Genomic DNA, 27767 nt, shown 5'->3' with positions numbered 1-27767 from the left:
TTTGTGTAAATTGGATTTAATATCAGATACAAATGTATACCATATCTTAATATTTCTTCTGACATTTCTTGCAATATGTAGATATAAAACATGAAACTGACAGTAGCTCCATAATTTGTATACATTTAAGAACACCTGTTTATTATATTCTGCCTCTGTCCCTTCAATTACAACTAATCCTCAAATAGTCTTATTAAAGAATGTTTAGTATGAAGCTTCATATAAAATAGTGCTCTTCATTAAATGTGACAATATTTAAACTTAACATTTACTTCTAGGACTGTGGCTACTTAGTTTACATTGCCATAGCAGTTTTCAAAACTGAGATCCTAAATTCCCTGAACAATTCTCATAATTCTTTTTTGGCATATCGGTATGCTATGGTATGCTCATTGCAAGTGTAGCTACCGTCTCTCTCCGCACAACACTGTTGCAATATCTAGACTATTTCCTTTCCTTGTACCTTTCATCCCTGTCACCTACTCATTCCATAAATGGAAGCCAGTTCCTCCCAATCTCCTTCATACATTTCTTCCCCTCCTGCCTGTTCCCTTCCCCTCAGGCAAGCACCAGTTTGGTCTCTGTATTCAGGGGTCTTTCTGCTTTTGTTTGTTTTGTTTTCTGTTTTAGATTCTACATATAAATGAAATCATATGATGTTTTTCTTTCTCTGGGCTTACTTCAACTCACGTAATACCCTACTGGTCCACCCATGTTGTCTCAAATGGCTAGATTTCATTCCTTTTATGGCTGGGTAAAATTTCATTATATATATGGACATCATCTTTACAGGATTAGGAGCTTATATCTGCTATGGGTTTCCAAGTCTGTTTGGGAGCTTGAAGAAAAAGGTTTACTAGTCGTTCTCGGCCATATTTCCTGTGGGGTTAGTGTGTATAGAGTGTTAACTAGAGAACATAGTACAAGAACAGTTAGTATAACTGGGAAAGAAGATACTCAGAGAGTGGGAAAATAAGCAGTAATAAATTCTGAATGATATCAAATATTATCCTACTGAAAATATCACAAAGTTTGTTAGCTCAAAAATGTATGTAATTGTGTTGCCACAAAATATGCCTCAGGTTTCTGACACTCAGGCTGAGTAATTGTCCCTGACCCATGCATACAGGCTGGGAGGGTCCGGGTAAGGTTCAGGGCAGCTGTCCTGGCAGCTCACTGCTCAGCCCCACAGGATGATCACATCACTTCTGGAGCTGGTTGTGCCCTGCTGAGGCTGTTGGCGCCCAGGGGCCAGGATTCGGTCCAGAGCACTCAGCTGCACGTTACTGCCCTGAGTTCCCCAGCACCTGCCTCTGACAACAGCTCAGAGCCTTTGCTGTGCCCGCTCCCTGCTCAGGCAACACATGTGCCCAGTGGAGACCGCCGAACATAGAGGTTTGTGTTCGGGGCTGAACCACTGTGGGAGGAAAATGTGTACCTTGCTTGCAGTAATAAACCCCCACATCGTCAGCCTCCACCCTGCTGATTCTCAGGGTGAAATCTGTCCCTGACCCACTGCCACTGAACCTGTCTGGGACCCCAGTGAAACGGTTGGAAACCTTATAGATGAGGAGCTGTGGCGACTGGCCTGGCTTCTGCCGGAACCAACTCAAATAGGTGTTTCCATTACTGTGTACGAGGCTCTGACTGGCCCTACAGGAGATGGAGGCCGGCTCTCCGGGGGTGACTGACAGTGAGAGTGGAGTCTGTGTCAGCGTGACCTCCCCACTGGATCCTATAATAATGAGAGATAAGTACAGGTTATGGAGAAACATTATGAGCCATTATTATGAATTTAAATTTCATTTACATTAGGCTAAATCTTATTTTGTAATTGGATTCCTACTGTAAATATATACCGTTTCCATGGATAATCCAAAATTGCAGGGCACAGAGTGGCCACAGTTTTTTTTCCCAGCATCAAACTAAAACACTGTTCTTTGTTCCCTTTAATGTCTTGTAATTTTTTCAGATTTCAAAATTAAATTCCCCTCTTGGAGGGCAATCTCACCCCTGGACAGAGAGCACATAGAGACTAACAGCACCCAGACAGCTCACCCTCCACACCCCAATTTCCGATCTCCTCCCAGCTCTGCTCTTACCTGGGACCCAGAGCATCAGCAGCCCCAGGAGCTGAGAAGGGAACCTCATTTTGAGAAGCTGAACTGCTGAGTCCTACTAAGTAAACACAAGCTCAGAGCTAACCTTTATGTCAGACTTCCAAGGCAAGGTCCTCCCCAGGGAACAATATGCAAATCCTGTGGTTCCTGTGGTAGAGAAGAAAGAGCCAAAGGCAGGGTGCAGGGCCCTCTCCTGGGAGTACAGTAACTTAAAATGTTTTCTGTGTTTGCAGGGAAACTAACAGAGACAAATTCCCTACTGCTTGTGTGGGAAGCAGGAAATCCCTGTGATAATCAGGATCTGTGGCAGGACACAGTGCTCATAGACCTGCCTTCTGAGAAAGCTCCAGAGACCCTGACGATACAGACACGTGTGTCCAGTGCCCATTTCTGGCAGGTGAATGGCCATCCTGCCTGGATTCCTGTCAGCTAATGTCCAGGGGACAACAGGTCCTACTCCAGCTGATTGGCCTGCGATCTCCAGATCCCAGGATAAACTGGAGAGAGATCAGGAGTCTCTGGGATCTGCTGTTTCCAGGTTAATGGTTTAGGCAATTTATTAATGAGTTATTAATGAATTAAATTCACTAGGACCTCGTGAATTATCTACTCTTTGAGAAGATGAAAGTGAGAGGAACTTGACAGGTAGAAAAGAATCTCTCACTTACACAAGGAGAACTCATAGTCCTGCAGAAGAGAATAGGAAAGAAGACAGAATTATATGCTTCAGGCAGTGTATGATGTTTGTGGTAACCAATTGTTACAATTTGGTGTGTATCCTGTCCTAATTCTGTCTCCCTACCCAGAGAGACTGATAGTTGGATAGGTGGATAGTAGGCAAGACAGACAGATGATAGAACATACATACCATATGGTACATATTAGATAAGGTAGACACGCACACACACCACATCAAACAGAGTGATTTCTTAAGTCAACATTGTCTAAGTGGATGGACAGAATAAACAATATTTCCCATTTCTGAGAAAATAATATTTCCCCTTCCCATACAGAGGCTTCCTCATCATGTGTAATCAATTTCTGTTAGGGGGTCTGGTTCCTTGTTAGTTCTGTGTGAGAAGATGTTGTCTCTCACTTGATTTTATGTTCAGCATCTGCAGCTCTGAGTCTATAGTTGAAAATAAGATTCTGTAGGTGAGAATAGCAAGGACTGGGATAAAACTTCTAATAATTTGGCATCACTCTTACCTTTCACAGACATTTTCTGAGGTCTTTGGTGAACCACAGTCGCTGTGGAATAGGGTGCAAGGTCAGCGCTGCTTGGGGCATCAGTTTACCAACCATCCTTCATTAAAGTTGGGACATAACCTGATGATTCTGCCTGTGTCAGCCTGATGTAGGTGTTAGTCAGTTGTTGGTGTGATTTGTGTCAGCCTTAAATTACCTCACAACTCAAGTCACTGTCGGGCAAACAAAATCCTAGAGAAACCGAAGGAATAGAATTTGTAGTTCTGTTAGATCTCAGGGAATTCAAATCCAAGGTCATACTGAACTGAAGAGTTACTGAATACATGCAAGTCCAGGCAAGATTACACAACAAATCTGGGTCTGAATATCTTCTTGGAACTCCGCCTAGAGTGCGATTTTGTACCAGAGCTGGAGGAATTATTATGTAACAATGGTACTGTAAGTAAACCCTGAACTCTATGGAGGGACTTGGGTGCTGATGACAAGTTTTGATAGAAGTAGGACTAATAGCCTATGTCCCGTATATAACTAATTGTCATTTTATTTACTCTTTAATGTGTTTTCTCCCTTGATCTTTTCTGAGATTGCTAGCCAAGCAATCCTGAATCTTACTCTTGAACATGCTAGCCCACCTAATGAATCCTGCTGGTGAATGATTCAGAAAGTTAAACTGTGGAAATGAATAAAACCAGGAAAAAAATAAAAAGAAAAATATAAGGTAATATCATAAATCTTAAGATGAGTTTGAAAACTATTCATTACAAATGTTAATTTAAGAAACACAATATCTAACACTGTGAGTCAAATATACTAAAAAAATCAGAATCAAATTATCCATTACCATATGTGAAACCTCAATATGTGCAACTTTGGCTGAAAATTATTCATCCATCATATTTATTTACTGTGTATCAGTTTTGAAACTATTTTTTGTACAAAGTATTCCTAAGAATGCTTGAACTTCAAAAATATTTCCTATAAAACTTAACATGAAACTTTAAAAGTCTCCTTTTGTGATTGATTATTTCATAATTTCTTGCCCTGAAATACCTAAAAAATGCAAAAATCTTCTACAGCTTCTTTCTTGACAGAGAAGTCTTTGAAACTTTCCTCTGCTACCTGTAGACTGAAGAAAGACTGTTCCTATTTCCTAAAAGGAGTCTTTATCCCCTGTGTATGTAGGAACTTTGTTGTACCCTGGACAATAAAAGCGAGTTCATCAACATTGGTCACTGCACACCACACAGAAATCATTGGCATCTGTAAGGGATGTAAGAAGAACCTCCATGAGATCCAGGTGGGGAACAGGACTCTAGGAGTCTTTAATCTTGACCACCATCACCTCAGTGAGCAAGGACTTACACAGGTGGGTTTCTTTGCACTTTTGTCTCTTTGCCAGGGGACGTCCCTTTAGAATCCATAAAACTGAAAGCCAATGTGTCATTTGTGTCCCTTGGGACGATTCTCTTGCTACTTTGTTTATGTGAGTCCGTTTTTCTGGGGTCAGGGTGTATGGGTGTGTGTGAGTGTCATGCTGTTATACATTCTGTAGAACTTGATCTATACATTTTCTCAAGCCAAACAGCACAAACTTATATTGCTTTGGCCAAGTTGATGGACAACAGACCTGTGTCCTGACTGAGCCTAAACAGAGGTTCTCTCTGCCACCCAGCAGAGGGAGGGTCTCCAACAGGAGGTCTGTTGGGTAGATTCTTGGGACCTGTGACTGAAATGGGTCACATTTTCTAAATAACTGCAAATACCCACTAGAGTATGAATGCACAGAGAATAATTTTGGCTCCAGGCAGCTCACATATATATGTGAATGTGTTGATCTTCTGACTTTATAAGTTATTTCTGAACCATGTGAACCAGGTCATTTATGAGATTCAATGATCAAGATATTTCAAAGCCCTGGTCTCCATATACATAATCTGAATTCCTTCCCAATATGTCATTTATCTTCTTTGTTCTTTTGGAAGAAGTAAATAACTAAATGACTTTTGTAGGACCAAAATTCATGTGAGTCCTTTGAAGAAATGGGAGCAATGTCTTATGTCGGATGTGAAGGTTATACTTGTATCTATGCTAATCCTTGGTCAGGGCCCCCAGTCACCACCCTCTAATCAGGGAAAGTGAGACAGAAGTTCCCTTTGATCACAGGCCACTTCATAATCTTTCTACTTAATAAACTTTTAACTATGTGTAGTAATTTGCATCCCCAACCCCAAAGTGTCTCCTGTGAGGGATGGAACTTCTGTCCTGAGGAGTTCTCATGGACTCCTATAGCTTTCTTGTCAGTTAACAAATACTCTTCCACTACTTTAATTTGAGATGGATTGTTTCTTTGTTTGTGTACTTGCTTTTTCCCTGTGGAAGATTTGCTCCCTTGTCTCCTCCACCAGAGCACTGCTTTCCTCCATGTGTCCTTCTAACAGAGAGCACTCTCATCAGGGCAGAGAGGACACATTCTGAGTCCCGAGTCCCTTAGGGAAAATAAGGAAGCCAGATATTTTCAATACATCTATGACGAAACCTTAAGGTCTTTCCTTTGAGAACTGGCCTTCCCCTGAGCCAGTGTGCTTGAGAGTAGGAACTGACTTGGGTCTAGGAACTGAGTCAGAAGCTGTGACTTTAGGCTTCAACATCCCTTAACTAGAGTTAGCCAGTTCAAGAGACAAAATACTCTGAGGGTCAGCACATTGACTTAATTTCTCATAACATCTGCTCAATTATCTACTGCCACATTCTCTCTTTCTGACATCATTCTGTACCTGTGCATTTTGGAAAATGGACAGCTTCTGCTTATGCAGGTTATTCTGACCATGTGGTCTGTGCTACTCTCTGACATCACTGGTCACACTCATTGTTCCCCGGAAAGCAGACTCACATCGAATATAGCATGTGCAACACTGGCTGGGGAATGTTGCTGACATCACCACCTCTGGAAAGAGAAGGCAGGATTGGGCAGAGGTGGAGTGGAACTTGGATGCTGTAGAACAAAAGCCTATGCCAGCTCCCTAGGTGGTGCAGCCCTGTGGTCGCCCTCCAGAGTGGACCTGACTGGGGACACACAGGTTAGATCCTTCCCGAGGATATCACCACTTCCTCTCCTGCTGTACCATCATGAACCCGTGATTCACCTGCCAGAGATGCCAGTCTTTTCATAGTGGTTCCTCCTATCTCCTCAGATTCCCTCACTTTCACTTTTATTTTATTTTTATTTTCACATACATTCTTTATGGAATGTATAGAGTGTCTATCACATTATTTTTGTCATCACTCTGGGACTTTGGATTTTTATTGAAGGAATTTTTAAAGTTTGTGACAGGAAAGAAAAATGACTTTAGCTTTCTTAAGGGAAGACCTCCAATCTGGGTCTATATCCATCCCATATGTATGTTTCGGGAGGAGACTGCTATCCTTGCACATTGTGAGGAGGTGTCCCCACTGTCCCAGACACTGGGCACAAGAAACCACCCAGGGATGGAGAAGCTCCAGTGCACAGTAGCCAAGTGGTGGTCCCTGAACAGCTGTGTGGAGGACACCAAGCACTTTCAAGATGCAGTTTCCTCAGGGGCACAGCCTCCTGACTCTGGGTCTGCTCTCAGTGGCTTCATATCCACACTTCATCCTCCAGAGCAGCTGCCTTTGGCTCTAAAGGGCAGCATGGAGACCTTAGCTTGAGAAGGACTAGCCCATCAAGGGTGTCATCATCTAATGAGAGTGAAGGGCGAAGAGAAGGAGCCCCTGTCCTCGACCAGCTGTAGACACGGGGTTCCATGATTCCCTCCTCAGGTGTGATTAGGTTCCTAAAGCAGCTCACAGAACTCAGAGAATAACCTACTTGTGTTTAGCAGTTTACTAAGGGATATGAGAAAGGATCCAGTCGAAGAGGTAGATGAAGGGATACACAGGGCAGGGACTGGGAGGATCCTGAGAAATGGTTAGAATGAATGTAGTAGTTTTTAGGATCCCTTTGAGCCCCCAATGAGAAGAATTTCCAGGGACAGCAACTTTAAGTAACTGAATGCCAGCCTTCCTAATGAATCCTGCTGGTGAGTAAATTCAGAAAGATAAGCCAGTGAAAAAGAAAAAAATCAGGACTAAAACAAATGGAAAATACAAGACAGTACTGTCAATCTTAAGGTGAGTTTGAAAAACTATTCATTACAGATGTTAAAGTAAGAATTCCATTATCTAACACTGTGTGTTAAGTACACTAAAAACAAAAAAAGGATCAGAATCCCATTACCCCTTATCGTATGTGAAATCTCAATGTGTGAATATATGGCCAGAAATTATTCATCTGTCATGTTTATTTACTGCGTATCAGTTGAAAGTTTTCTTCTTCTTCTCTTTTTTAAAAGTATTTCTAAGAATTTTTGAATTTCAAAAATATTACTATTTCCTACAAAACGACATGAAAATTTTATAAATCTCCTTTTCTGTTTGGTTATGTATCTCATAATGCCTTGCCTTAAAATATCCAGAAAATGCAAAATCTTATAAAGATTCCTTTCTCGTCTAAAGGCTTTGAAGTTTTCCTGTACTCCCTGTAGATTGAGGGAAGAGCATTCCTAATTCTGACCAGGAGTGTTTGTGTCCTTCATGTTTACAAACTAGGTTGTATCCTGGACAGTAAAATGACCTTATCGAGCAGGTCGGGGTACACCACACAGAAATCACTGGCATCTGTAAGGGGTGTAAGAAGAACATCCATGAGGTCCAGGTGGGGAAAAGGACTCTGGAGTCTCTAATCTTGACCACTGACACCTGAATGAGGAAGGACTCACACAGGTGGGTTTTATTGCACTTTTGTCTCTTTGCCAGGGGGACGTCCATTTGGAATCCATCAAACTGGAAGCCAGGGTGTGAGATATGTCCCTTGGGGCGGTTCTCTTGATGCTTCTGTTGTGTGAGTCCATTATTCTGGGGTCAGGGTGTGTGGGTGGGGAGTGTGATCCTGTTTTATGTTCTGTAGGACTTGATCTATAAATTTTCTCAAGCCAAACAGCTAGAACTCATAGTGCTTTAGCCAAGTTGATGGACAACAGAGCTGTATCCTGACTGAGCCCAAATGGAAGTTCTCTCTAAAAAAAGATAAGCTTATCCTTTGCTGAGAACTGAGATGAAGCCATCCAGCAGGGGGAGCTTCCCCAATGGGATGTCTGTTGAGTAGCTTCTTGGGACCTGTGACTGAAATGGGTCCCCTTTTCCAAACAACTGCAAATTATCACCCTCTAGAGGATGAACTCACAGAGAATAATTTTGGCACCAGGGGGCTCACATATACATATGAATTTGTTGATCTTCTGACTTTCTTTTTTTTTTAATATATTATTTCATTTATTTGACAGAGATCACATGTAGGCAGAGAAGCAGGCAGAGAGAAAGGGGAAGCAGGCTCCCTGCTGAGCAGAGAGCCCAACGTGGGGCTCAATCCCAGGTCCCTGAGATCATGCCCTGAGCCAAGGCAGAGGCTTAACCCACTGAGCCACCCAGGATCCCCAATGGGTCCCCTTTTCTAAAGAACTGCAGATTATCACCCTCTAGAGGATGAACTCACAGAGAATAATTTCAGCGCCAGGTGTCTCACAAATACATATGAATGTGTTGATCTTCTGACTTTTTAAGTTACTTCTCAACCATGCGAACCTGTCATTTCTGAAATTCAATGATCTATATCCTTCAAAGCCCTGATCTCCATATGTTTAATCTGAATTCCTTCCCAATATCATCATTTCTTTTCTTTGTTTTTCCTAGGAATAAATATACATGTAAATACATTTTGTAGAGCTGTCTGAGATTCTGCTGAGTCCTGTGGAGAAATGGAAGCAATGTCTTTTGTTGACTGTGAAGGGTATTCTTGTATCAGTTGTAATCCTTGGGCTGGGGTCATCCCATTCTGATTGGGAAAAGTGAGACAGAAGTTCCCTTTGACCACAGGCCACCTCTTAATCCCTCCATTTTTTTTAAGGTTTTATTTATTTATTTGACAGACAGAGAGAGTGATCACAAGTAGGCAGAGAGGCAGGCAGAGAGAGGGGGAAGCAGGCTCCCCGCTTAGCAGAGATCCTGATGTAGGGCTCGATCCCAGGACCCTGAGATCATGACCTGAGCTGAAGGCAGAAGCTTAACCCACTGAGCCACCCAGGTGCCCCATAATGCCTCCATTGTAATGAACTCTATTTTGTGTAGAAATTTGCATCCCCAACCCCAAAATGTCTCCTGTGAGGGATGGAAATTCTGTCCTGAGTAGTTCTCATGAATTCCTACAGCTTTCTTATCAGTTAAAATATCCTTCCACTGCTTAAATGTGAGATAGCTTGATTATTTATTTATATGTTTGCTTTCTCTCTGTGGAAAGTTTAATGCCCTTAAGAGATGGAGCGGAAAGAAAACTAACGGGAACACTAATATTTTTGATTCTTATTGAAATTGTCTGTTCTGTGCCTAAGAGAGGTAACAGTTGATTGAGTGCACAATTGAACAATGTTAATGTATCCTGTCAAGGTTCTCTTTATTCATGGGTCAGTTTGTGTTTGTGAGTTTTTTATTTGTTTGTTTTGTTTGTAGATTCTACATGTAAATGAAGACATATGGTATTTGTCTTTCTCTATCTGACCTGTTTTGCTTAGCATTACACTTTCTAGGTCCAGCCATGTTGTTGCAAATAACAAGATACCATTTCCTGGACTGAGTAATATTTCAATATGTGTATGTATATGCCACCTACTTCTCAACAGAAGGAGGAGCTTATATTTGCTATGAATTTACTACAACAGTCTATTTGGGTGCGTGACCACCATACAATTTTATTAATTTTTCTCACGTATAAATTCCTGTGGGGATAGCGTGTATAGAATACTATCTAGATAACATTGTAACAGAGCCATTAGTCTAATGGGGAATCTAGAGGCTCATAAAGTGGGAAAATAAAAAATAATAAATTCCGAACAACACTGAATAGTCTCTTACTAGCAATATGGCAAACGTGTTTAGCTCCAAATGTATGTAGTTGTGCTTTCACATAAATGGCTCAGGTTTCTGACACTCATCCTGAGTAATTGTCCCTGACACATGCACTCAGGCTGGGAGGGACAGGGTGAGGTTCAGGGTGGCTCTCCCTGGCAGCTCACCACTCAGCCCACAGGCTGATCATGTCCATTCCAGAGCTGGTTATACCCCACTGAGGATGTTGCCTCCCAGGGCCCAGGACTCAGTTCAGAGCACTCAGCTGCATGTTACTGCCCTGGGTTCCCAAGCACCAGTCTCTGATACCAGCTCACAGCTTCTGCTGTGCCCGCTCCCCTCTCAGGCAGCACACATGCACAGTGGGGACCGCCAGACAGAGAGGTCTGTGTTCAGGCCTGAACCACTGTGGGAGGAATCTTTGAAAGTTGCCCGCAGTAATAAACTCCCACATCATCAGCCTCCACCCTGCTGATTCTCAGGGTGAAATCTGTCCCTGACCCGCTGCCGCTGAACCTGTCTGGGACCCCAGTGAAACGGTTGGAAATCTTGTAGATCAGGAGCTGTGGGGACTGGCCTGATTTCTGCCGGAACCAACTCAAATAGGTGTTTCCATTACTGTGTACTGGGCTCTGACTGGCCCTGCAGGAGATGGAGGCTGGCTCTCCGGGGGTGACGGACAGGGACAGTGGGGTCTGTGTCAGCACGATATCCCCTCTGGATCCTATAATAATGAGAGATAAGTACAGGTTAATTTGACACATTATAAGCCATTTTTTTATGATTTTAAATTTCATTTATGTTAGGCTAAATCATATTTCGTGATTTGATTCTTGCTCTAAAAATATCCAATCTCCATGGATAACCCAAAAATTGCAGGGCATAGAGTGGCAACATTTTTTACTTTCATCATCTCACTAAAGCACTGTTCTTCAATCCCTTTAGTTTCCTCATAGCTTTCACTATCTCAAAACTAAATTCCCCTATTTGAGGGCAATCTCATCCCTGGACAGAGCACACATAGGGACTAACAGCACCTAGACAGCTCACCCTCCACACCCCAATCTCCTTCTTCATCCTCATTCTGCTCTTACCTGGGACCCAGAGCATCAGCAGCCCCAGGAGCTGAGAAGGGAACCTCATTTTGAGAAGCTGAACTGATGAGTCCTAGTAAGTAAACACAAGCTCAGAGATGACCTTTATCTGAGACTTTCAAGGCAAGGCCCTCCCCAAGGGAGAATATGCAAATCCCATGGTGGGTGTGGCAGGGTGCAAAGAGCCAAAGGCAGGGTGTAGGTCCCTCTCCTGGGAGAGCAGTAACTTAAAATGTTTTCTGTGTTTGCAGGGAAACTAACAGAGACAAATTCCTTACTGCCTGGGTGGGATGCAGGATCTCCCTGTGATAATCGGGATCTGTGGCAGGACACAGTGCTCATAGTCCTGCCTTCTGAGAAATCTCCAGAGACTGTGATGATACACAAATGAGTGTCCAGAGTCCATTTCTGGCAGATGAATGGCCATCCTGCCTGGATTCCTGTCAGCTAATGTCCAGGAGACAACAGGTCCCACTCCCACTCCAGCTGATTGGCCAGAGATCTCCAGATCCCAGGATGAACTGGAAATGGTTCAGGAGTCTCTCAGATCTGCTGTTTCCAGGTTAATGGTTTTAGACAATTTATTAGTGATTTATTAATGAATTAAACTCATCGTAGGACCTCATGAATTATCTACTCTTTGAGAAGATGAATTTGAGAAGAACGAGACAGATAGAGAAGAATCTCAAACTTACAGGATGAGAACTCATAGTCCTGCAGAAGAGAAAAGGAGAGAAGACAGTTCTATGCTTCAGGCAGAGAGAATGAAGTTTTTGGTAACCATTTGTTACAACCTGGTGTGTATCCTGCCATACTTCTCTCTCTCTTCCCAGAGAGTCAGATAGATGGATAGATAGACAGGCAAGATAGACAGATGATAGACACATACACACCATATGGTACATATTTGATAAGGTAAATGCACACACACCCCATATCAAACAAAGAGATTTCTTAAGTCAACATGTTCTAAGAGGATGGACAGAATGAATAATGTTTCCCATTTCCCAGAAAACAATGTTTCCTTTCCCATACAGTGGTTTCCTCATCACGTGTAAGCAATTTCTGTCAGGAGGTCTGGTTCCTTGTTCTGTGTGAGAAGATGTTGTCTCTCACTTGGCTTTTCTGTTCAGCACCCGCAGCTCTGAGTCTGTAGCTCACATTGAGATTCTGTAGGTGAGAATAGCAAGGTCTGGGATAAAGCTTCTAATAATTTGAGGTCACCTAAACCCTTGACGAACATTTTCTGGGGTCTTGGATGAACCACAGTCACCGTGGAAGAGGGTGAAGGGTCAGAGCTGCTTGGGGCATCAGTTTACCAACCATCCTTCATTAAAGTTGGGACATAACCTGATGATTCTGCATGCATCAGCCTGATGTAGGTGTTAGTTGTTGGTGCAATTTGTGTCAGCCTCAAATTACCTCACAACTCAAGTCACTGTTAAGCAAACAAAATCCTGGAGAAACTAAAGGAATGGAATTTGTACTTCTATTAGATCTCAGGTGATTCAAATCCAAGGTCATACTGAATTGAAGAGTTACTGAATACGTGCAAGTCCAGGCATGATTACACAACAAATCTTGGTCTGAATATCTTCTGGGAACTCCTCCTAGAGTGCGATTTTGTACCATAGTTGGAAGAACTATTATGTAACAGTGGTACTGAAAGTAAACGCTGAATTCTATGGAGGGACTTGGGTGCTAATGACAAGTTGTGATAGAACTAGGATTGATAGCCCATGTCCTGTATGTTACTAGTTGTCTTTTAATTTACTCTTTCATGTGTTTTCTCCCTTGATCATTTCTTAGAGTGCTAGCCAATGAAATCCTGACTCTTATTTGGAAGATGCCTGCCCTCCTAATGAATCCTACTACAGTACTAATTTTTTTTTAATGAATGTAGTTAAATAACGAGTAGAAATTATGGAGTCAAAATAACAGATTCTTTTCTGTCTTCTTCCTTTACAACCACAAACATGTTGAGTAACGTGACCTCTGAGAACATCTGATTTCTCATCTCTAGAGGATTATTGTGAGATGAATTGTGGTAGATGAATGAGTCCTTTGTACAGTATTCAATACACAGTAAGTCCCCAAGGTTTCACTCAATGGCAGTTGACAGAGTAGTTGTTCATGTTTATTAGTTTTATTAGTAGTAGTAGCATTACAGTTGTAGTGCCTGAAGTATTATTACTAACATTAGTAGTACTAGTATTTGCAATACTAGTATTAGTCATAGCAGTCTTAGTAGTATTAGTAGTGTTTGCTTGGATGCGGGTTCCCTTTTTTTGCCTACTTCAGAGTGTTTATCAGAGATAGGATTCAAGGTCCATCCCATGGATGAATTCCGTTGCAGGCCTGCAAGAGAAATTTCATTTAAGAATTCCTGAGGTTTGGGGGCACCTGGGTGGCTCAGTGGGTTAAAGCCTCTGCCTTCAGCTCAGGTCATGATCCCAGAGTCCTGGGATCCAGCCCCGCATCCAGCTATCTGCTCAGCAGGGAGCCTAATTCTCTGTCTCTCTCTGCCTGCCTCTCTGCTTACTTGTGATCTCTATCAAATAAATAAAATCTTTAAAAAAAAGAGAGAGAATTCCTGAGGTTTGGGATTTGTGTCATCTAGAAAAGAAGCTTTCAAAGGACAAAATCCCTTGATCTTTGAGCCCTGCTAGCCCTTCCCCAAAGCAGCTCCTGCCCAAATGAACAACCACAGAGCAGAATGCAGCTGCTGTAACCACCTCGAGCACAGCCCACTGCTTCTCCTGCCCTCCCCACCCAGCCCGGGGATGGTTTCTGCTCAGTGCTGTAACATGGTGGGAGGAAGGATATAATCCTGCTGGCAGTAATAACTGGCAGCATCCTCAGCCTCTACTGAGCTGATTTTGAGGATGAATTCTCTGTCCAACTGAATCACAGAGAACCGGTCTGGGACACCAGACTTGAGGTTATCAGCATCATAGATGAGAAGCTGAGGAGCCTGGCCTGGTTTCTGCTGATACCAGCTCAGATAATCGCTGATGCTCTCATTGGCCTTGCAGGTGATGGACACACTGTCTCCCAGGGACACGGAGAGGAAGGCCGGAGACTGGGTCAGCCCCGAGTGCCAGCTGACAGCTGGGTAGGAAGCAAAACACAAAGTCACCATTGTTTACCAGGTCCCACCCCATGTTCCTCCCAGAAGATTCTGGAAGCCCTGGTCCCCTAATTGGAGAGCACCAGGGTTTCTGAAAAGAGGGGAGATCCCCGGGTCTGGGATCCACAGGGAGGATTTCTGCAGAGATCCCACAGTCAGGAGGAGAGGATTCCCACCATCTCAGGGATGTCCCCTGCACTCCTCTCCTCACCTGGGAGGCAGGCCAGCAGAAGGCAGAGGAGTTGGGTCAGGACTCCCATGTTCGATCTGAGGTCCAGCCTGAGGCTCTTTTTTGCCCCAAATGTCTGAGCAGCCTCTTCATGAAGATGCTGAAGAGCAGAAATGGGCTCTGGGGGAAACATGCAAATCACTGAGGGGTTGGGCAGGTCCACGGCAGGTGCAGAACCAGTGCCTCTTGGGGGATCAAACCAACACAGGTTCGGGTTGCGTCCCAGGGGAGCTTCACTCCACTGTTTGTCAGAAAAAAAAAGTCTTTGTATTTTGTGGTCCTTGTCTGTCCTCAGAGTCCAAGAGTTTGTGATTAGAACAGGGGGTCTTCCTCCTAAGAATGAAGAAAGAAAAGAAGATGACTCTCTATGACCTAACCTTTCCTATGAGTACACACTTTTGACTGTAAGTTACTCAGGACATCATGCTCTAGAAAGGCCTGGAAGGCTCCATCTTCTATCTTACTGTGGATAGATGCCGTGAGCCCTGGGGGAGAAGAGGGAAGGAGCTGATGCCTAGGAAGCAAGACCCCACCCCCATACAGATCCAGTGTTATCCTTAATACAATTCATTTTGTATTCTCATAAATGATCCTATGTTTGGGTGCAATGAATTGGTGAAACCTAGATTCTGACTCCATTCTTAGTCTATTAACTGTTCTTACTTGAAAATTAGAAATGTGTGTAAAAGTGTATTACATATTTTTATCTCATCTACCTTTGTGATTGAAAAGGTTTTATTCAGAACCCATCATACTACGATTACATCAGTAGATCATCTGGGCTCCCAGGGGCTCCCAGGATCATCACCCACTTGGTTCAACATAAAATGCCCAGAACTGCTCTTCCCAGAAGACATCTACAGAGTTGCCCAGGTGGGAAGCGGGTTATTGTGAATCACCTTCAATCCTGAGTACCTTGTGATTTTTTATTTGAGCTTTACATTATAAGCCTTTGGGATTCTTTGGAGTGAGAGGGGTCTGTTTGTCCTATTTTTTCTTAGGTCAAGATCCACAGCAGCTCAGATGTCCCCTATCCCACTGGCAGCCTCTCAGGTCCCACAGTTGCTCCCATACGGTTGCTCAGAGGGTGGCTGTCCATGTCCCTGTGTCCAGCTGCAGCCCTGAAGGTGAATTCCCATCATAGCACACAACAAGCACTGGGGAGTAAACCTTTACACTCCTGACCTCAGAATATCAGGGAAATCTGTCCTCCTTCTCAGCGGCTCTGGGGCTGCGAGACCAGTGCTCTATGTTCTGCGGGCGACTTTAGCACATGAGTCAGAGGCTCTATCATGTTCAACCTTCCCAAGAATTTCCTGCACAAATGCCAATGCTCTGTTAACTATTTCCATGTGATTTAAAATCAGAGAAAAAGAAAACCATTTTATTTATATCAACTTCCTAATGATGAAGTATTTTTACATTCTTGCTAATTCCTAATATTCTTGAAATTTACTATATCTTGTCACCATATTCTTATAATATAAGGGGAAAAATATTAAAATGTTATCTACATTTATGCATTTATGTTTATAGGTGAAATTGATCTATTTATTCTTTCTCATGTTATCTTTTCATATTTTCACACCAACATTAACTTTTTGTAAAAAACGTAGAAAGATTATTCTCCATATGATCTAATCTAAAAGAAATTTTTCGTGGGATTCACACATATTTGTGAAGCCAATGTATACCATATAGAAACATTTTTATTCATACTGTGACGCACTTAAGGGGAAAAAACTGTTTCAAAGAATAGGTAATACTTCCAGTTCTAAAATAAATAATTCATGGGGATGTAAGGTACAGCATAGAGAATATAGCCAATGATATTTAATAACTTCGTATGGTGACAGATGGCAACTCTTATCATGATGAGCATTGCATAAGGTATAGAAAGGTTCAATCACTACGTTGTATACCTGAAACTAATGTATGTTAACCAGAAATAAATTATAAATAAATAAAATAGGTAAGAGATTTTTGTTCATTCTGTGGCTGTTGTAGTTCTACAACTTTGTTCTTAAATTTTGCTTTTACCTTTATTTGTCCATTAAATTTCCATAAAAGATTTAAGAACAACTTGTTCCTAATAGGTTAAGAAAATTTAAAAAATGAATGACCAAAATTATGCCTCCATCAAAGACAGTGTTTTGTCTTTCTCTTTGCTTTCTATGATACTGAAAACCTATGAAATTGTACAGGGCTTTAGGAACCAAGGAACTAAATCAGGGCCCCTTCTTTATAGATGTCATACAATGGTAAATTCATATCCCTGACCAGGGCCCTGGGGAGGTTGCTTTACTGATGTGTTGCTATTAAAAACCAGCAGTGATGGGGCACCTGGGTGGCTCAGTTAAGCATCAGACTCTTGATTTCAGCTCAGGTCAGAATGTCATCTCAGGGACATGACATCAAGCTCTGCATCGGGCTCCACATGGAGTGTGGTGACTGCTTAAGATTTTCTCTCTCCCTCTCCCTCTGCCCTTCTCCCTGGCCCCCCACCAAGAATTTTTAATTTTATCATTATTCTGAATTAATAATTCTATTAGTGCACTTATCAACCTTAAACAAAGAATAGCCAGTTATTTTACTAGCAAAATGATCTTATTTGAGAAAAGCAGAAGAATTGCCATTCTGGACAAAACAAATTATGGCAAACCACTGCTGAGTCTGAAGAGGCAAAAGGAAGGACTGCTTTTATTATGCATTAGGAGGAGATTAGGCAGGATTGTTTTGAACGAATGCTCAGTGGAGAAGGACAGTTTGATGTTGTGGTGGTTTCTCATTGGCTGCAAGCAGTGGCTGTTGCTTGCAGGGAGAGATTATCCTTCTTTTTCTTAAAATCAGGAAGTGAATTCCTACATTAAAAATGATCTTCCTTGTTGAGAGAATTCTTACATTTCTTCTTCCCATTGGTTATGCAGACTCTAACCATGGAATGGTATGTCTAGGAGAACTTCCCAGTTTAGATGAGGTTTTCTTTTCTCTTTTTAATCCAACAAAATCAATATTGTTTGTCAAGGAGAATAACCACAGGGCAGGTGCATCTGTGACTACTGTTGGTAGCACCCTCCTGTTAACAAACACGTAATAGCTGTGCTCTTCTCAGTGGCAGCAGGGCATTACCGTTCTCATTGCCCTGTCCTTATTGCCATGTCACCACTTTACAGACTCACATGGAAAATAGAATATAGAATATCATCTTTGTCATGATTAGGAGATACCATATTTCTTCCTCCCTTATTGTGTTTGAAGCTATTCTTCAGTGGAGGTCATGAGCAGAGTTCCTATTTGAGGACTCTGAGCAATAGGGATGAAATCAAGAGATATTTGTTAAGAAGCAGAGGATGGGGACTCAGGAGTGCTCTGTAGAGTAGCTTGGTTTGTGCACTGCACAATTGTGCCCAGCTAAAGGGAATTAATAGGGCTGAAAGGTAGCTCTGCATATTTGTTTGCTGAACCATGTGAATAGAATTTTATTAGTAGGATGTGCATCCATATGGTTCATTAGTACATGGACAGTTCTTCTTTCAGTGAGCCTGTGGAATTAGACAGATGTCATCCTCAAAGCACTGACTCATTCTCTTGTGATAGCATATTCACTATAGCTTGGCACCATTCTCCCCTCAGGCTTGTACAACTCAAGATAAGATTTGAGAGGGACAAGGGGACAGAAGGAAGTCCCTTAGCCTTCAAATTCTGTCTTTAAAACAGAAAGAAGCACTTCATGGTGCTATCACAGTGGCAGGAAACTCGACATTTAGATGCAGGGCATCTGAATTCTAGCTGGAGAATCACGTACAGTGTATCAGATAGGAAGCCAGTCCCAGTATTGTGCTTATTCTGAATCTCTGATTGGCAGATGAAGTCATAATTCCTGCTAGGCTCATAGTTGAGACTCTGAATTCAGCCTGGCTAGAAAAGCAAGATCAGAAGTCAGCAAACTATGGTTCATGGGCTCAATCAGGCCAACTGCTCACTTTTGAGGGACTTGTATGGTAAAAGTTGCTTTTTCATTTAATTGGTTGAGAAAAATAAAAAACAGATTAATTTTACATGATGTAAGAAAAGTAGGTGAATTCTAAATTCAGAGCCTTATAGGTATACACAGTTATACTCTTTCACATTAGTATCGACTAAGACTACTTTTGTAATGCAAAGGTGCGTTGAGTCTCAGACACCAGGTTCTAAAGTATAGAAAATACCTTAAGGGGAAGATGAGGATATGGGCATTGCCATCTAGCTGCTAGTCACATTTGCCAATTCGTCAAAAGTGAAAGCAAGAAGTGAGATCTTGTTTTCCCATAAATTTGCAGGGAATACATAATCTGTTGGAACTTGAGGCAACTGATAACCTACTTGCCATTTTCCAAAATTCTGTGCAATTGAGGAGCTTCCACATAATACTCGGTGGAAATGAATTAATCCTCAATGTAATAACAAGCTAAAAGAGTCTTCCTTCAGCTCACATCGTGAACTCAGGGTTCTGGGATCGATCCCCACGTCAGGCTACCTGCTCAGTGGGAACGCTGCTTCTCCCTCTCTCCCTTGCTTGTGCTCTCTTTTGCTCTCTTTGTCTCTAATAAATAAATAAAGTCTTAAAAAATAATAAGCCAAAATACACATCTCATTAAGACTTTCCTAAATTCCATTTATGGGGCGCCCGACTGCTTCAGTCAGTTAAGCGTTTGCCTTCAACTCAGGTCATGATCCCAGGCTCCTGGGATCGAGACCTACATCAGACTCCCTGCTTGGTGGAGAGCCTCCCTCTGCCCGCCGCTCTGCCTGCTTGTGCTCTCTATCTCTCTGTCAAATAAATAAAGAAAATCTTTTAAAAATTTCTATATATGATTTCCAAGTGATACATGTACCCAATTACTATCATGTGAACTGGTATCAGTATTTGGTAGTACCTATGTGTGTGCAAAAGATATTTACAATGGCCACGGTCGCCAAACTGTAGAAAGAACCAAGATGCCCTTCAACGGATGAATGGATAAGGAAGATGTGGTCCATATACACTATGGAGTATCATGCCTCCATCAGAAAGGATGAATACCCAACTTTTGTAGCAACATGACAGGACTGGAAGAGATTATGCTGAGTGAAATAAGTCAAGCAGAGAGAGTCAATTATCATATGGTTTCACTTATTTGTGGAGCATAACAAATAACATGGAGGACATGGGGAGATGGAGAGGAGAAGGGAGTTGAGGGAAATTGGAAGGGGAGGTGAACCATGAGAGACTATGGACTCTGAAAAACAACCTGAGGGTTTTGAAGGGGTAGGGGGTGGGAGGTTGGGGGAACAAGGTGGTGGGTATTATGGAGGGCACAGATTGCATGGAGCACTGGGTGTGGTGCAAAAACAATGAATACTATTAAGCCGAAAAGAAATAAAAAATTTTAAAAATTAAAAAATTTTAAAAAAAGATATTTACAAAGATGAAATGCATATCATCTCATTGCAGATCAACTTAATGGATGACGATTTACAATAGAGTTTGATACTAGAGATCATGTACATTGAATGTCATTTACATGAAAGGTTATTCCTACCTAAAAATAATGCTGTTCTTCTCATTTGTAGGCCTATATTACAAAAACTCTTATCCAATTACTATTGCTACATTTTGAAATTAGTAAAAAGTTGTGGAAATTTGTTTTCTCCCTTATTATGTAAGTGCCTGAAATATGTCCTCAGTTGTCCTTTGGCCAAGAAATCCTAAAATGTTTGCGATTTGACTCTGGATTTAATCTGATAAACTTTGTCTTTTTACTGGAGAGTTAATCTATTTACCATGATTATGACAATTATATATAATTTATAGATTATTATATTATACACAATATATTATTACATAATATATAATTGCATATAATATATGCATCATATCATACCATATTATTTTATTATAAGGTCTTGGGAAAGACTACCTAAGGTTTACAACCTGAAACACAGCATATAAATCAAGATCTGAGAATTAATTTTTTTTTTTACTATATCCTCAGGGCTGAGTATGAATTAGGAATGAAAAAGAGGAAAGGAACATTATCAGTCTGACATAAATAGTTTAATCCATTCCCTATATTCCCTCACACTTTCCAGGCTGGACCACACCTACCCTAGGCAAAAATCTAGGTGAAGGGGGAAACAATAAGAAACAGCGGTTTATAACAAACATAATACATCTTATATGCAGTTACCTGTTAGATTTCTTTCTTATTTATCACCTCACATTTGAGGAGAACCTCCAGGAAGGTAAGCCATGAGGTGTTTTATTATTGGGGAAGGACTGTGACACTGTCCATATTATTAAGACCAGATGTTCCCCATAATTGTCATGTATGAAGTTTGCTTGACTCTTTGCTCTCATTGTCACGTGTTTTTGTGACTTCCTGCTGGAGGGCCTGCTGCATAGGGAGATTGTCTGTTTTGAAGGAGAACAGATATTTCTAGTAAAATCTTGTTAAATCTAGTAAAATTTTGTTAAAACACTTGATAAATTTTTATTTTTTTAATTTCTTTTTATTTAATTTTATTTATTTAATTTTTTTATTTAAATTTTTAAAAAATTTTTATTTGTATTTTTTGTATTGATTAGAACATTTGGATGAAAATACTCTATTCTTTTAATAAAGACCGTGAGGTCTTCAAATTTACTCAGTTGAATTTTTTTTTAACAACAAAAGCTGTCAACTTAAAAAATGCTTTCTATTTCCTGCATAGAAGATGACATTCTACAGAGCGAGTGATCTTCTGTGTGTGGTTTCTCTTGGTAAACGCAGCAGGGACAATAGCCCACTCTGCACAGCTGTCTCCTTGCCATCATGTGCTCGGTTCTAAAAGGGCTTATGGTGAAAAGCTATTGTGGAAGGTGCTCCTTACCCTTCTTTGCTGTTGGACCTGGAAGTGTTACCATCCTCCCTTTTGTACATGAAACAGTGCAGTGATGTGAGAAGTCGATGGCTCCCTAGGGCTCATTTTCTTGCACTTCCAACCACTCGGACAGGGAGGCTATGACAACCATTCAGTGGGGATTGATGACTGTTCTTGGTTGCAAATGTCAAGGCCACTAAGCAGAGAGGGATTTATTATATTACTGAATTGCTCACAAACTATTGGGAAGGAAGTGGCTCCAGGCAAAGTCTCTAGAAATAATGCAAGAATCAAAATACAGATACAACTTGGATAGAGCCCCGTCTCACTATGGGCCCCAGAGGAACTGGAGCACTGCCACCAGGGCTCGGGAGATCTGGGCTTTTGACCTGCAACCATCTCCCTGCTGTTTATATCCTCTGGTTGGTCTCACCAAGCTCCATGGTTGCTGGGCTATTTCTGGCCCAGGCCCCCCTGGGGCTTTCCATCATAAACATGCATCTCCCCATACCTGAACTCCCACTCCTTGGAACATCAAGGCATATGCTATCATCTCATATAATGCAAATGTTTCCTTTATACATAACAGCACATTGACCTCTACCCAAAAGATGGGGGAACCCAACTCCCTTCAGTTTATCTCCCTTCCTAGGGATTCATGATCTTCCTGGAAGAGTCACAAACCCATTTGAATGTCATTCCAAATATTGTCTCAATTATAAAGATGACAATCCCCCCAATAGATTCTTTAAAAATTTTGTTAAAAAATGAAATTCAGTCTGGTAAATGTGAAGATCTAAATGGCATTGTTAAACAATCCATGAATCATACAGCATCTCCTCCAGCAGGTAGAGGGGAGCTCTGCAGAAAAAGAAAGGTTTTAAAAAGCAGAGAGAGAGCAGAAAAAAGAAAATTATTACCAAAGAATGCATTGTTTTAGGGAAAGTTGCCCTCTGTAAAGGAATGAAAGGGGTCTATCAGTGGATTGGCTACTAGTTCTGACCAGGAAATTCCAGTTCCGCTGGTTAAAGATCGCATTCCTGGGGGTGAAATTGCATTTAGGTGAGGTGTTAACTCACCAAGGTGTTAACTTGGTTTGCTAATACACAGCCTTAACATAGTGACATTATTTTGGTCACAAACAATTTTGTTTTGATTAACAATTTTTTAAAAATGAAAGAGTAGAGAAAAGGAAATTATTTAACAATCGTAAATGTATACCTGATTTATGCAGTTATTGTGAAAAAGCATCTTTAGTATTTCTGTCCTCAGGGCTACCTCAAGGCTTTTTGGGTGGAAGGTTCTGGAAAGCCTAAACCACATTGTCTTGGCACTCTTTCCTGCAGGTGCCATTAAGACTCTGACTATCCAGGGGCGCCTGGGTGGCTCAGTGGGTTAAATCCTCTGCCTTCAGCTCGGGTCATGATCCCGGGGTCTTGGGATCGAGCCTCGCATCCGGCTCTCCGCTTGGTGGGGAGTCTGCTTCCCCCTCTCTCTCTCTGCCTGCATCTCTGCCTACTTGTGATCTCTCTCTCTGTCAAATAAATAATAAAATCTTTAAAAAAAAAAAAAGACTCTGACTATCCAGTGCGATCCTGTAGAGTGGTTTTCAGCACAGAGAGAGGGGAAGAGAAACATACAGCCAGAGGGGCTCATTTCTCTGGAGTGGGGTCCAGGCAGCACAGTCTGAAACACATAGCTCTCTGATTCACCTGATGGCCTTTGCCAGAGCAATAGCTTTTCTGATCGTCGAAAATACTAGGGTATTTGAGAGACTGAAACAGGGAGTTGCCTGAGCCTGCTTATCTGGTCTTTCTGCACATTTTTTATTTATCCAGTTGAATACCTTTCTGCTTGATTAGCCATAATGTCTTCGTTTATCAAATGACTCAATCACAGAACATGTGCTAGTAATCCCGCCACCTTCAGTTAGATGAGTCCACATTCTTGAGCCTACACATGGACGTCCATCTCTGATGTCATGATGTTTGTTCATTAGGCTTCCTGGGAAAGCTGGGAAAGGTGACTGTCCTAATCTGTTTAGGTCGTTACACCAGAAAGAACCTTAGCCTGGGCAGCTTATAAACAACAGAAATATATTTCTCACAGTTCTGGAACTGTGGAGTCCATGATCAGGTTGCTGACCAATTCAGTATGTGGTGAGGACTCACATTCTGCTTCCCAGATGGTGCCTTCCTGCTGTGTCTGGTCATGGTTGAAGGGACCAGGGAGCACAGTGGAGTCTTTTTTACAGCACTAGTCCCCTCATGTGTTCTCCATCCTCATGACCTAATCACCTACCAAAGGCCCAACTGCATAATATGATCACCTTGGGGTTTAAGATTTCAACATATTAATCTGTGGGGAACAGATCATCAGACCATACCAGGAACCAACATCTACCTATAGGACCATGTAATTATGGACAGCCTTCTGTTTGATAATGGCCCTTTGATCAGCATCCCCTGGGAAGCTATTATTTTCAATCTTGGCCCATTTTTCAGCTCTTTCCAAAATGACTTTGACTCCAATCGTTTGATCTTATTTTTTTCTAGGTCTGATAGTTTGTCAAAACCAGTAGTCTATGCCAGTGAACTGACTATTTCTACTTTCATCATATATAACCCTTGAATTTTATGTACTGTTTTGATTCCCTTTTCTCAAAATCATCCTTGAGAAGAGCAGCAAAGTGGCATCATACCAGTAAAATTCTCTGACCAAATTCAGACATAAATTTGTCCTCAATTCCAGAGATAATTGATAAAAATAAGGAAATATCTGGGTTCATCTGGAATTGAAAGCTCTTGTTTTTGTATCTCTAGGTAACTGACTAGTCAATATATCATTCTTGGTAATAAATGTGTCTTTCTAAGTCTCCATGTCGCTTACCTTATCTGGGAACGTGGTAAATGAGGTAGTTCATATATACCCCAATGGTCTGTGCACTAGGGTTCTCTGTTAAAAGTTCTTAGGACATAAGTTGACTTGTTTCACCCTTGGTTTCTTTTGGCTACAGAACAACATGTTAAATTGTTCCAGTTTCATCCAAGTTTCTTCAGGGTTAATTATGTATAAAATATGGGGGGATGTTACCTAAGGAACAGTCTAAAATATTTAACACATTGACTATGCATCTCTAAATTATAATTTTATCCTCTAATTCACCAATAAGGCCAGAGATATCATTCAACTGATATTTTAGAGACATGCCAACTGTTGATAAAACAAATGTTAATATTTATAGGACGAAATTGAGATTTTAGCACATATTGTTAAATGATCAAACTTGATAACTGCCCCTCCACAAGATTCTGATATGCTTCCTTTCAGAAGGTTGAGTACTGTCCCTTATGATCCACTTGAGTACAAATGGTATTACCCATGAATTCATTTCTCAATCATTCTGTTTTATGTTTGTTAATTAGTAGTTTCATTTAGCTGTTATTTTCTCTGTAAATTACAAGAACTGTGACCTATGTCATAAGAGTATTAATAGATTTCACCATAAAATGAAAAAAAAAAGATTGGATAATATCTCATACCTGGAATTCATCACATGAATGTGGACATAGAGATAATGGGGCTTTCATGGGATGTAATGGTTTCTAGGAAAAAATAACTCCATTCAAACCCTTTGGACCTCCACTGAGTGAGAAAACATATATTCAGATAAGTATACCAATTGGTGTATGATATAGAAACAAAGATTGTAAAGAAAATTCCTCAAGCCAGCTTAGTACTATATCATATCTGGTCCTGGACACCAGTTTTTTATGGGGAGTTACTAGAGTCATATTAATCCATTTAATTCATAAGATAATTGTATAAACAAATCAAAAATATGTATCTACATGTTTGCATATTATACATATATGCATATATATACATATGGACATACATTCACATATGTATATATGAATGAATATATATGAATGAACTTTAGATCAAGTTTCCAACTTGGATGCTTCATAGATGAGGAGCTTAGGAGCTCTCCCTAGCTCCTGCTGATATGAAGCTAACCACTTGTTAATATTCTGACTGGCCCGGCAGGTGATGGTGAATCCTTCTTTTAGAGCCTTGGACAGGACAGCAGGAGACTGGGTCAGGACAATCTCGCCATGGGAGGCTGAAACCACACAGGAAACATCAGCAGAGTCTCAGGATATGTACATGGAAGTCACTAGTATCTACTTAGGTAGGACAGAGAATACTACTTATTATAAAATAAGCCAACTTCATCTGCAGATGAATTCCCAATGAAGAAAGAAAATCAGGGATGGAAAATCATACCCCCACTTTAACCTCCTTTGTCTAAATATTCTCACCTGGAACCCAGAGAAGCAGAAGGCCAAAAAGCTATGATGGAGTCACCATCTTGCTGCTTTCAATGGGTTCAGTGTGTTCATGCCACACACCCAGAGACTCCAGTATAAGACTCTGAAAGGCAGAAACACTTCAAATCTAAGAGGAAGAAGATATGCAAATTATGGGGCATTTATATTGCTTAAATACTCAAAAATTAAGTTTGTCAGAAGAATCTTCCCACCCAGACATATTCTTCTCTGGGTGTGTTCAGTCTCCTTCTTCTGGCCAGGTGGAGGTTTTGAAAGTGCTTACCCCATGTTGGGCCAACTACAAGGTCTGCCAGCAGGGGACATGGCATATGATCTAATTCAGTCCTCTGGTGGAATTCCCTTTCGCTGCAGTGAAGAGGGGGTCACATCTTCAGTCTTAGCCCAGGGCTACGTTAACTCCCTGCTCTCTGCTGCAGTGTGTTGTATAAACATCCCCCAGAGCATCCAGCCAGGTCATGTTCTACCAATTACATCCTTTTAATTGCACACGATGAGCAAGAAATGGTGAGGACTTCACTAATTTGCAAAAATATATGTGCTCAAAAAGTGGGATGCAAACCACACAAAAATTCATGCAGCCCCCACTCCCTGGTGGCTATGTCAGGGGTCCAGATATCTGAGGAATGCAGGCACATCCTTGTCGAGGTAAAGGACAAATACTTGTATCTTGTACCTCCGACCACTAAGGTTGAAGCACACTACCTTGTTGAGTGTTGAGTGTTGAGGCAACACATTCCACACTGGGGTAAGCTACACCATTCTGTTTATCAGCGAATTTTGAGTCACTAGTTTACAGTGGGTGGATGCCAGGAGAGACCCTGTGTCAGGTTTAGGTCATGATGCAAGTGGTCCTATCACGTGGGCCTTATGACCTCTCCTGTCATTAGGTGGCACCTGCATCTGTGTCCGGGAAGGATGGTGTGGACACGATGGCAAGCCCAGAGGAAGACTCATAGCATAGACTTCCGGGTTCTTCAGCAAGACTTGGCCCTTCTCAAAAACAACCTATTCAGTGTTCAATGAGTAGTTCCCAGCATAGCACAGGCCTTGGTTGACCTGTCCACAGCACATCAATTAACTGTGTGACAGAGCTGTTCATCCTAAACCAGAAATGTCAGACACACCAGATTGTAAGATTGGGTGGAGCCCAGCATCAGTCAACTCAGGAAGGAGAAAGTATTTTCTTAATATTGGACACAAGCAGATTCAGCAGGCACTCTTTTTTTTTTTTTTTAATTTTATTTTTCATAAACATATAATAACTTTTTATCCCCAGGGGTACAGGTCTGTGAATCGCCAGGTTTACACACTTCACAGCACTCACCATAGCACATACCCTCCCCAATGTCCATATTCCAACCCCCCCAACCCCCCTCCCCCCATTAACCCTCAGTTTGTTTTGTGAGATTAAGAGTCACTTATGGTTTGTCTCCCTCCCAATCCCATCTTGTTTCATTTACTCTTCTCCTACCCCCTTAACCCCCCATGTTCAGCAGGCACTCTTAATTTATGGGACAAGAGTTTCAAATCTCCACAATAATTAGCACTCTTGCCAGAAACCACTTCACGATCTCCTATTTTCAGTCTCATGAGGCTTTATATTTAATGCATTTTCTTGTTTCTGCATTCTTGCTGCTCCAGCCCTGAAAGGAGTGCCTCTCCCAAAATTAGCTAATTCCCAGAGGCAGTAAAAGACTTGCCCAAAGGCATACATTTGAGAGGCAAGCCAGACAATCCTGAGTCTGAATCCTTACTCTCTTCCTTTCAGTGAGA

The 27767-nt window shown here is 41.5% G+C and overlaps 1 pseudogene and 2 gene segments (V, D, J or C); all 3 read right to left on the bottom strand.

Moving 5' to 3' along the window:
- Positions 1-1283: 1283 nt before the first annotated feature.
- On the bottom strand, positions 1284-2172 carry LOC111158404. The segment is given in 2 exon segments: positions 1284-1735; positions 2103-2172. Coding segments are annotated over 2 exon segments (501 nt in total).
- An 8474-nt stretch (positions 2173-10646) lies between these two features.
- On the bottom strand, positions 10647-11489 carry LOC111158403 (annotated as a pseudogene). Its single transcript, XR_002641353.1, has 2 exons — positions 11399-11489; positions 10647-11028 (listed from the first exon to the last, which is right to left on the bottom strand). The product of XR_002641353.1 is annotated as an immunoglobulin kappa variable 2D-29-like (transcript).
- Positions 11490-14192: 2703 nt separating this feature from the next.
- Positions 14193-14788, bottom strand: LOC111158402. The segment is given in 2 exon segments: positions 14193-14509; positions 14740-14788. Coding segments are annotated over 2 exon segments (366 nt in total).
- Between the last annotated feature and the right edge of the window lie 12979 nt (positions 14789-27767).

This window comes from Enhydra lutris, unplaced genomic scaffold (genome assembly GCF_002288905.1).
Source record: "Enhydra lutris kenyoni isolate GAN:26980312 unplaced genomic scaffold, ASM228890v2 scaffoldscaffold59, whole genome shotgun sequence".
Lineage (NCBI taxonomy): Eukaryota > Metazoa > Chordata > Mammalia > Carnivora > Mustelidae > Enhydra > Enhydra lutris.
The sequence above is the reverse complement of the archived record's forward strand: the minus strand, read 5'-3'. Positions and strand labels throughout refer to the sequence as shown.